This window comes from Echinococcus granulosus (assembly GCF_000524195.1).
Source record: "Echinococcus granulosus chromosome Unknown EG_S00004, whole genome shotgun sequence".
NCBI lineage: Eukaryota > Metazoa > Platyhelminthes > Cestoda > Cyclophyllidea > Taeniidae > Echinococcus > Echinococcus granulosus.
This window is the reverse complement of record NW_020170384.1, coordinates 863943-875808: the sequence shown is the minus strand read 5'-3', so window position 1 is coordinate 875808 and position 11866 is coordinate 863943. Positions and strand designations below refer to the sequence as shown.

The 11866-nt window shown below is 40.7% G+C and overlaps 2 protein-coding genes across 2 annotated transcripts; both read left to right on the top strand. All coding sequences in view use genetic code 11, as the record gives it.

The window, feature by feature from the left end:
* EGR_01090 (hypothetical protein) lies at positions 1 to 453 on the top strand (the record flags this gene model as incomplete). Its single annotated transcript, XM_024490339.1, has 1 exon — positions 1 to 453. The coding sequence occupies one exon, from the start codon at positions 1 to 3 to the stop codon at positions 451 to 453; it is 453 nt and encodes a 150-aa protein (XP_024355158.1).
* Positions 454 to 6662: 6209 nt separating this feature from the next.
* On the top strand, positions 6663 to 7605 carry EGR_01089 (hypothetical protein; the record flags this gene model as incomplete). The annotated part of the gene is made up of 2 exons (XM_024490338.1): positions 6663 to 6743; positions 7441 to 7605. The coding sequence occupies 2 exons, from the start codon at positions 6663 to 6665 to the stop codon at positions 7603 to 7605; spliced, it is 246 nt and encodes an 81-aa protein (XP_024355157.1).
* Between the last annotated feature and the right edge of the window lie 4261 nt (positions 7606 to 11866).

The window sequence follows — 11866 nt, the reverse complement described above, 5'->3', positions numbered from 1 at the left end:
ATGGGACTGAAACACCTCCAACTGTCCATTCTTGTTCTCTCTCTGGCAGCCCTCTGCGTTGCTCTGGTCCTGCCTCATTGGCATTGTGGCAGTCTCTTTGAGAGGTGCACTCAGGAAGGAGCCTCCAAACGGGATGTCATGTTGGCGGTGACCTGTTGCCTGGTGATCGGAATCACTATGCTTGCCGTGGTCTGCATTATCGACTTCATCCACCTCTGCTCTGACACTCGCTCCGGTGTCGAGAGAGGTGTGAGACTGGCTCTCCTTTACATCGGTTCTCTACTCACCCTTGCAGCGGTCATCCTCTACACTGTGGAGATTTCTGGCTCCTGGTCCTACTTCATCGCCACTTGCGGGTCGATATTTGCGGTGCAGCTGTCGCTGATGGCACTGCTCTACGGGAGGTGCTGCAACAGCTACAGTGCTGGTGTACGGATTAACGAATGTCGCTAATGCCAGGGTAAATGAAGTGATTCCGTTACATCCATTACTATTTCCTTGTATGATACTGACTAACATCTCTCCCGCTTACTGATTTCCTTAAAGTTCTTCCATTCCGCAGTACCGCTTTTTCCCATATGCGCACCTATGCTTGCATCTACTGACACCCACAAAACAATTTCACAAGTTTGCCTTAACAGGAGTCGAATTGATCCTGAAAGGGATTTTTGGCTCATAAAAAACTAGCGTTATCTTCTCTTTTCCCTCATTTCCGTTACACGGCCTTTCAGTAAAAGTCCAAATATGAACGTTCGACAAAATTATGCATGCTGATTATAAGGTTGGGTACCTAAGTAATTAATAAGAAGTTGCGGGGCAATAGCCACTTATGGATTGAATGCAAAAGTACTCAGAAGTCCCGAGTATTTCCTCCATAAAAGAAATTGCTTAAAATTTTAAAAAGAATTTTCGAGAATGAATTAATAAAGTGGGGTTATAGCTGAAAGAAGGGATTGAAGTTGGTGCATGAAGCGGCCCCAACGGCTCGGCTTACAGCAGTCTATAATTTGAGATAAATTTGGTTTTTCACTCTCATTCACATTTACAGGGTCAGTTAGAAGCTGTGATTTAGTGCCATGAAAATAAGGAAGGGATGCATTAGCAAACAATGGGCAGCAATGGAGAGGGTTTTGTTGACTCAAATGGGTTTATCACAATGGACGCTACGGCTTTAAATTGCAAGTCTTCAAATACTAATTCCGGCACAGGCGAACTCACGTATAGTTAAAATTATTGCTTTTTAATTGCTCACAATGACCCCTAAGGTTAATCGAGAATAATAAAATGGGGAGACAACGTTGGTCGGTAAATTGCATTTTGACCAAATCACTATTTGATTTTAACAGTCCGATGAGGAAATGCGAAGTACAATAACCCCTGCCGTGAAAGGTTCCAGAAAAACCCTTGTTGTAAGGCCATTGTGGAGGGATTGAAAGCCAGAGGCGCTGGACTGGAATTTTTTGAAGTGTGGTAATATTTTCATCACAGAAAGTGGCAGCTAATCAGTTCCCAGAGCGCTTCAAAATTCGTGGTAGAACAGGCTGTTCCTCTTCACACCCAAGTTTTTACAAATTGCAATGCTACCACCCAATTATTATGTCATCAAAATTTAAAAAAATCATGGGTTTTCCATGGAACTCTCATAGCTATTGCTGCCTTAGGAAGGATGTAGTTTTTAACAAAAACTTTGTTAAAATATCCTCAGTAATGCCAACGCGTAGCTTAATTTGATATAATCAACTTTTTGCAATGGGTTTCAGTCGAACCCAAAGTGGGGAGGATTATTGCAACCCCCGCAGAGGTGAAATCGACTTGACAAGTCCACACACTACCGTCAGAGGCCCTAACAAATTTCTCTTGAAGGCAGCCTTAAGAATAATACAGCAATAGATTTTTCGTCTGTCTAGCACAATTGAAAGGCTGATTGCACCAACTTTTCAGAAGTGCATTCTATTTATTCTCTCCCTCACCCCAAAAAATTCCCCATATTTGTGGTACATTTTGAAGGCGCAACGTCACTGTTACACGCAGTTGGACACAGAGAAATAAAGGGATAGCATTTTGATTCCGGGAACTTGTTTTATGTATTTTATTTGATCATATGTCCTCTGGTGCGCTGATAAACATGACCCTCTGTAAATTTAGCGGTTCAGCTGCAGTGGTTTTATTTGATTTTGATAGTAACAACCAGCTCTTGCTAGTTGAGTGCATGAAGTTAGTTGCAAATCGAGGTTATGATTAGTGCTAATGGGAAACAGCAACAAGTTTTTGCGCCAGCTTTGTGGTAGAAATGAAATTGAGAACGCTGGGTGCTATGGGAATATGGTTTAAGCAATGGTTGGACAAACGGCATTATGGAAAGTAGTCGATGTAAAAACTGGAGTGGAGATAGAAGAGTTCAACTTTTCTAATTCTTGCGCAAACTTCCTTCATTTTTATAGCTCCTTTTACCTAACATCCAAAAAGCCAAGTATTATTTAACAAACACCTCATCTAGACTTCTCTATTGTTCTCCATCTCTTGGACGTTAGAATGTTGTGGATTTAAATAATCGTACATGACACAACCCACGGAATCGTGCATTTAAAACAGCAAATGAAACGCCACAGTGGCAGCATTCACTGCATCACGAGAGCATGTCATGTCATGTTAAAAATTACCTAAAACGCTGTTCATTTTGATTAGGAAGTCAGGTGAGAACTGAATAGACCAATATAATAAACTTTCCATTTTTCCAGGTGCATGTACCGTTGTTAGCTTCGCATCCAACTCGATTAAGGTAACCTGTGTATGCAAAGTAAGGTCGCAGTGGTACCTTCATAGTACGTATATTATGGTCCAACTAGTTTCCTGATAAAAATAACAATTCCAGCTTTGAAAGACTGTCTAGATCCCTACACAGAAAAACTAAAATATGTTTTTTAAAGCGTTTCAAAGCAACCAGCCTAGGTAAACATGAAAATGTTATGAAGCCGCTAGGGCGATGGAATTGTCCTGTGACAAACTGCTTCTGCATACTCATTTCTTACATTAACTGTAGCGCTCATAGTTTCATTAAAGCACTAGTTCCTGTTTGAATAAGATTTATTTTGTTATTTTAAACGTATATTTTATTTAAATCACAAAAGGAAGCAGTTTTGACAAGTTGCAGTCCATCCCAAAGAGTCAGCTATTCATAGGCAAAGGTGTTTGGAAGCGATCGTGGGATAGCCAATTGATTCTGCTTCTGGTAAGGCAACGGCATTCAGATGCGCAATGCGTACCCTCAAGATTGCCTGGGCACCAGGGGGACAGATCCGTTGCTTTCCCTACTTATTTTGCCTTGCCCCTGAAGAGCACTCAGGATATGCAAGATTAATGCGCTATTTTGATTGATAGTCCTTTTCTTCCCGTATTTCCTCCTAAATAATTATGGGTGTTTCTGTACACGCAGTGATATGGTCAAAGAATAAGTCCTATCAACTTGTACCGCTCAAAATCGGCATCGTTTGCCTTGAACAATCTTATTTTAAAGCCAGAGGTAAGGTAGAATTTCTCTGATAACTTCTAAGGTGGCAATAAGCTGAATATTGTGCTCATTAGAAATACAGAACGACTGTTCTCATGAAGGTAATTGAACAGACACAAATCATTATAACTGTGTGACCATGTAACTGTTTGTCATGGATTTAATAATAATTGCCTCGATTACCACACTAATAGTGAAATGATTTACCCATTGGGGGGACTTTACTGTTACAGTGTAAATGTAAAGCTGAATTCAGTAAGATTCCTTCTGCGATGGACTTTAAGCATCAAAAACGAGGCATGGAGTAACAGCGATGACTCCTCGTATTGCGGTCATTACCATGCTCCTCAGAACACGTGAGTGGTACCACTTTTGCCTTGATTCGAAACGATGACCAAAAAGCGGCATTTCGGCTGAGGTATCTGTTAAAAATTCACACGGTGCCATGTCAGGTGCGCTTGAGCTTGAAGGATTCCAGTAAAATCACATGAAAAACCATGCTAGAATAAAAATATCCAGAGAGTTTTAGCGCATGACACTGCTAATAATCAAAATGTGGCATTTTCAGTCACTCGGTAAAATAGCTTTTACAGCAGCACTTTGTATGCGAACACCTTGCGTAAATCCATTCTGCTCCTTCTTAGTCAGGCTTACACAATCCTTACGTACTCCCTAACTCTCAAAGATATTAGTGAAATGATTACTAAAAGTATCTCAAAAAATAGACAAATCGTAATAATGTTTAAAGTTTAAATTTGGAACTAGAATTAAAAGTTTTTGAAGCCGCTGATTCTTGGTTATCTACAGATGTAGGCATATTATTTTACAAAATGGGAGACCTCGTTGTATAACTAAACATTAGTGAGACACTCTACTTCCAATCGAGGACATAATCTACCTTTCTAGCCACAGTCAGATTCATGTGCAAAACCACTCCCCCATTCAATTAACATTCAAGCATAAGATTTTGTGGGAATGACGGATAGCAGCATTTGACTCTTTAGCATCACCCTTTGCGCTTTTCTACACTTATTCTTCACCAAATTTTCTGCGTTTTAAGGGCAAGGGTCCTTCTCCCTCGGTAAGTAGACAAATAATATGAATTTAATCATGGTTTAGACTTTATTTTATTCCTATTTAAGGGATAGCAGGTTGAAACCTCTTGCAATACCATGAGCATAAAGTGACAAGGATGAAACTTTAGAGTCAAGCAGTTTGAAAGGTTTTAGTGAAAACCAGTTAAAGGCAATAGGGTCGCCACTCAACTGCCAGGCACAGTTGTCATTGAAAATGACAAACTGATTATTCCAAGTATCGCCGAATATATAAAAACTGTCGATCCCATTGTTGTCATAAAACCGGACGCTTCCTTCGAATTGTAAGTGTAATACAGAATAAGTCCAATCAGCATCAAACCAGTCCCACCTAGCTGAGCGACCACTTTACTTAAATTACAAATCTTCCAAAAGCTGCAGAAACGTGTCAGAAATTCGAATCCCACCGCAATGGTAATGCAAATGGTGCCTGCCAATAGCAAGTAGTGAGGAGTTTCGTACTTGTCTCCGGTGCAGCCTGCAAGCATGTTGCCACAAAGCCAGTTAGACATGCTCATTCCCACCCAAATGAGCATTAAGGCAGTGCATTGAGCAATGAGCCCGAGTAAAGCCATTTCCACCTCAGCACGACTTCAAGGACAAGGACTGACGCCCCTCCATGGTCGGGTGGAAGTTGCCTTATTGATCGTTGCACGCCTTCCAATCACCTGGTTTGTTCACTCAGTGCCTCGTTGTCAAATATGCCATAAAGGAAATTAAGGGTAGTCTGCAAACACGGTTAAGTAATGCCCATGAAGAAAGGTCAAGCAGGCAACTTAACAGTTGTCTCACACATCATGTTTCTAAATAAAGTAATATTTGACATTTGGTGGATTCCAGTACCTAGATTTCGAATTACAAAGTGGCCTTCGATACTGCATCCGATTAAATCTAAAGTTGGGAAGCATTTGGTATTTTACGCTTCACATCAAACTACTAAAAAACGCGTATTGGTTGATGAAATGCCCGAAAGTTTGATTTATTTAAAAATAAATATAGGATAACGTTGCTGATGCTGGAGCTCTGGGAGACTCGGGTATTCGTCAGGAGTGGTGTAACGCAGGACCGCTGGACAACATAGGTTGATTTAATTCAGATTGCTAATGTTCCAAACTAGTTGTCCACCAAAGCTCCTATTATTTGCAATTGTCTACGCGCAATACCATACCCTGTAACATATACTGCGCTTTGGTAATGGGCCACTTAGGGACTCCGCCATTGTACTTCTGCAGCGCAGCCTAATCTTTGAGCCATGCTAGTAACACCAACCCCTTCTCTACGTCTACAGTGCATATTCTACCCGAATATTATGCCTTCCTTTGTCTTCAGGAAACTCTCATGACGCTGAAAACATATTTAGTGATCAAAACATATTACATGGATGGTAAACATGAATGTGAATTGGGTGTTATTTCCCATTCGTTTAAAAAATCAACAACTAAAATGTTCATTCAGTTCGATACTCACAAAACCCAGCTAGTTTATGTAAACAGGACTTTTGCTTTGCAGCTAAAATTAAAAAAGGATTTCACCATTTCATCCTCGACTCAATTGAATACGAGAGTAGGTGTTCTTCAATTCACAATGTCTCGTTTTCCCAGGGGACTATTTAGGCTGTGAGAGGGTAACGTTTTGAATGCAGTGCCCAATGTACACTTAGCATTGACCGACGCAGCAAGACTCGTGGTGGCCTAACCATCCTCAATGCATTATAATTAATGGACCTCAATTTAAAAGGTCAGGTTTAGCTTAGTGCCGCAGCACAGATAGATTAAAGTGTTAAGTATAGGTGCGTCTTCAACTTCCCAATCGTCACGGCATAATCTCTTCCGCTTTGATGGTTAGATTAACACTAATCAACATAGGAAAATCTTGACCTAGCATAGGCCTTTTTTCGCTTAGAAATGATATAGTCCAAAACCAATTTCCAAGACTACCTTAGTGATTACTGGGGCGGATAAAACGCTAAACCTCGCCAAAATAACATTCAAACCTCTACAAGGTGACCTAAAGACATGCTAAAATTTGACAAATGATTGATTTTCCAGTTAAAATTCCTTATGTCTAAGGTCAAAGTTCAGCCAACATACGATGAGTCTAATGCCCCCACTGACTCACCTGGGTATGCAAATATCGGAAGGGTACTTCCTTCTAGGCAAAACAGCTCTTATCATTTCGCACCACTTTCATACAAGGCATCCATAACCACTTTTGACATTCTTTGCGTAGGAAACAGGAATGATCCACCATCCCATTAAAGGCAGCTGTAGGAACCTAAGCAGCGCCATTGACAGTAATGGGATGAAATTACTGAACACCCCCATCAAAACCTGTTGAAAAATGGACACTTACGCACCCCTACACTTATCGCGGATCCATTTTAACAGAAATTACCTTTTAAGTGGCCATAAGGAAAATAAATTTCACAGTTTCTGATCGTTGATACTAGTGTCTCTGCCTAACACCGTCGCTACCAGAATCACATGTGCAGCTTTCCGGTTTTATCGACTAACCCCGTGGTCATAGACATGGTGTGTATCCATTATCATTGGACGATACCTGGTTGCATTATATTGTGATACATACAGACTAGTTAAAATTTGATTCATAAAATTGATTTTGGGTACTGAGGATTTAAGAAAAATTACATTTGCTAGCGTTTGAGCAGCAGCTGAATTGGTGAAAGTTAATGTCAGCTGGAGTCGCAGTGGAACAAGGGAAACTTTTGCTCTGCAGTAGCTGATTTACTCTTAATCCGAACCTATTCAGTCACGTCATAAGACACAGGTGAAAACGAAGTCCCTGACAGAGACTGTGTACACAGTTCTCTCTCTCCAGCATTCGTCATTAAAAGGAGGCCATCATGCACATGCGCTCGATGTCGAGTGGACTCAGGTGGGCACACAGGCGCGCCAACACGAACTCGCATCGCAAGAAGTGGGTGGAGAGAAAGATTGTAGTGTAGTGTTGGTAGAGAAGGCGGAGGAGGTGATCGATGATTAATTTCAACCAATGCGGTGGACGAATTGAAGGTAGGAGGAGGGAGATAGGTGGTTAGTCAGCTTGCTGGCCTGAAACTCGAAACTTGCCTTGCACGCACTAGCTTGCGAGCGTGCGCACCTGACGGGAGGGAAGACACGGAAATTCACCTTGCTTCTTTCCTACCTATCGTCGCGCCTCTCCCTGGGAACTAAGACGTGGGTTGTAGGTGTGCACACCACACATTCGCGTCTAACCGGTTCGATGCATTGGATAGAATGGTAAATTCGTAAACACCTCTCCTACCTTGAATCTATGCTTTATTTCGCATATTTATGGTGGAGAAAAAAATAGGCAGGATTGCCTCCATCTTAACAACAATACGTTGAAATACACCTGGTTCAGGTGCACTAAAATATCTGATTTTGATAAACTGCATTGTGTGGACCCTCCCACCCTCCCGGGATTTCGATTACCATGTTAGCGGTACGCAAGCCTGTTCACAATAGACGCGGGATTTTGACTGCGCTTTAAGAGACGGTTGGGGAGCTTCGCAGGCGGCAAACTAGTTTTTGGTGAAATGAAACTGCTTTACTTAAATACCAAAATTTGTGCAGCAATTCTATATTAGTTTGTTTAAAAACTCATTCAAGTGATTTTCAGAAAAATGGTAACAGTGGAAAAAGACTTTTGAAGGTGTATAAACTCCTCTATTCTTTGCCGAATGTATTTAGAACGTCAATTAGCGTGTCAGGTAATCCTGCTAACTTCGCCATCGGGATTGGACCAACAACGCGACCTTTGCGGGTGGCTGTGCGATCGCATGGGGAAGTTTTGGGTAATTCCGTTGCATCAGAACCACATTCGAGGATAAGTCGCAGGTTACTGAGGATCAGTGTTTTGGACATCTTTGTCACGATTAGCGAGACTGCTGTATATTAATGCTTACACCACCGAGTTGTTCACATAGATAGTCAAAATAAGACCGTCCGTTTATCAATCCAAACCATTTTCTAAATTTTGGTGTCAGTAAGGCCTACAGTGGAATAGTGTATTATCACATAGTACGTGTAAAGTAAAGTGAGCAGTATTTTACAATATAAGGGTTTGATTTGATTTGTTAATAAATATTTTACCAGAGTATTTTTATGTAGTATAGCTAACTATTTTTACGCTATTAGAGACAATTAGTTAAACTCGCCAATGCATATAAACTTTGCCAAATGGCTTCATTTTCTTTATTTTGACAGTAGAGACCGCTGTACTTCTGACTGATGGAATTACTCAAGCCTCTACGACATGCCGGCGAATAGTCACTAATCCTTAACTATTGGAAATGAAAAGTTGTCGCAGAGATGCTTACCATCAAAAAAAAAAGATTTTGGTGCATATACTTTGCAAAAATGCTTTAGAATAAACCCGGTAGACAAGCTCTATCGCGTTTCATAATAGCAGGCCGATTTTCGTAAAGGAAAATTATTGCCCAACAGATGGTTAGTTTTGGGCCCATAAAATACTCCCCTACACTTTGCGATGGCATTTACATCTAATGGAAGAGAAGGTGGTTGGCTAAAGACTAAGTCAAACATTTTCACCACGTCGACACCACGTGTGTGCGGCATGAGCACACAGACCCGTAGGCCGCGGACGACGCCCAAGGCAGTCAACCAAACCCAAATGGCCGATAAGACAGGGGCGACTGCACGCATGAACAGAAACCTGATAGGTGCCTTGGTCGCACAAACAGCCATGTTTAGTCATGCACATAAAAAAGGTCTTCCAACCGGGGTGTTTAGATAACTAAAGCACCGTTTCTGTTCCAGTGTCGGCTTTGATTTCCCTCTCCCTTGGTGCGGCTCCACGGGCGTACAATACACTACCGCAGTTAGTATTCGTGCCAGTGAATATAACATCGATAAAAAGAGATCCTGGGTTATTTCTTAGGTGGAAAATTCACCATTAAAATTCCGTTTTGTTTGAAATCGTCAGAGTAATATCTCTGATGGGCAATAATTAGAAAGAAGCGAAGAAACTAGTGGCCCTCGTAACCAAATTGAAATAAACAGAAAGGTCAGCAACTCAATTACCTTAAATGATGACATTTAAACAGGAACACCGAGCAGTATTCCCTTCAACAAAGCAGAATCAGGCAAGGATCTAGTCTTTCGAGATAGCTTGACATTTGAGCATTTAAAGGTCACCCTCAAACACTGAAATCAAGCGAACCAAACTTGGTACCTTCTGATTATTTGATTGACCCGAAATTTGCTATGTTGACAATGACAATCTTACGTATCCGATACACGGTTTTTCTATCAAAATGATCTCAGAATGTTACTTATTTCATTTTATCCGGCAAACGGGTACACTAAAGTTATGTTTTGATACTTTGAATAGGTTAATTCAAAGTTAAAGAAAAATCACATTTCAAAACGCTAATTTTACTAGTCATGCAAGTGAAGAAGCAAACAAAAAAGACACGGAAACTTTTCCGACACAGCTGCCAAGAGTGTCACATGCATGTCACATTTGACTATGAAAGAGGAATTACTTCGGAGAGTGGTGGAGGGGAGGAAAAGAGGGTAATGGGTGCCATTCTAACTCTTCGATTGTTTGCTCAGCTCTTCGTTTTGGTTATTTGGGCACTGAAAGACACGACCATTGTAGTTTCACTCCTAGTGGCAAGGTATCCAGACCAAGCCAGCAGCACCTTCGCACTTCAGCACTATTTGTTCTGCCCCGGTATCGTATCGGCTTTAGGAAAGTCATGGAGAACCAAACTATACCATAGCAATAAGAAAAGTGGATTGTTTGGTTTTTTTGCCTCTAAGACCCATATGAAGAACTTGTTGACGAAATATAGTGGTGTTTTAACTGCAGAATTTGTTTTAAGAATCAGTTGGTCAACAACGACCATTAAAAAGGTCTATTAATAAAATATCCAAAGCTATTCACTCAAGCTCTTATCAAACACTTTTCCTTTCCAACATCACCTTAGAGTGACTCTTCAACAGGTTCCTGGATCCCAAAACAGTTGGAAAGAGTCATTTGAAGGTAGTGATAAGCAGGTCGTTCATTACTTTGCAGCATATTTTCAATCCTCTACTTTTTCTTTTGATGATTTAGCCAATACACATGCAGGCATCATCTTTAAAAAAATAATGAAAATGCTTTTCAAAGGTTTAAGCCCAGTGGCATTTTGTCTTGTCAGTCAAGATTTTCGCTACTGTTATGAGGACTCGGATGATGTAGGGACCAACGTTGGACTGTTGGTTTAAGTAATTGCATAAATATCCCCTTTGTGCAGTTTCTGTTTAATTTTGGAGTGCTCTTCGAAAGCAATCGAAACGGTACTGGTCATTAGATATTCAATGAGCTGATGAGGCTCTCTAATAAATCCTGGAATAGGTACGCATAATAATTGGAGCAAAAAGTAGCACGAAAGCAAAGCCATGGTAGTTCATCCCCTATGTTGGTATCCACAGTAGGTTCTAACTCGTTATTATTTCTTGCATACTTGGTGATATAAAGGTGAATCCTAACTATGGTATATCGTTTCACATTTTAGTGTCCTAAACTACTGGACGTGTTACTCTTCAGTACCAAAGATTTACACCCTGAATTGTTAATCAGGACGTTGTTGAAGCCTTTGACCTGAAAATCAACACTTTATTCTCATCAAATAGGGTTGATCATGCATGCATGCGAATCCATTATAAGTTAATCTATTCCACAATCTCGAAATTAAGATATTCGTAGAACCATGTGAGCTTATTCATTACATTGTGGCCTGTTTTTCAATCTGGTGGGACAAAGGTCATTCGCGTTACAAGACTGGCTCGGAGGGATTTTGGCACGGATCAAAATACACATTTAACGTACCTTTGTTTCCTTCCACTCTACAAACAAAGTCGCGGACAACTAACAAACATGTACAAACAATGTGCAGGATTATCACCTCCAACCTTGATTTCTCGGAATGGGAAAGAAGTATCTGGAATATTATACTTTTTATTCCTCAGAAATATTTGCTCACCTACTTCCTTATTGAACAGGTGTGTAACGGTGCTAAGGAAGTATGAATACTGGAAAATCTGAGTTGGAAATAGTAGTAAATTGCGGCACTTGATACTGTCTCTTCTCGCAATCTTAACAAAGGAAACCCTTTAGGATAAAGAATGGTCTTTAAAGACCCTTGAAAATAATCAGATATCGGGATTCACAGGACGCTGATTGGATAATCAACAGACATTCTGATTTGAAGGGGTGAATTGCAGTACTACAC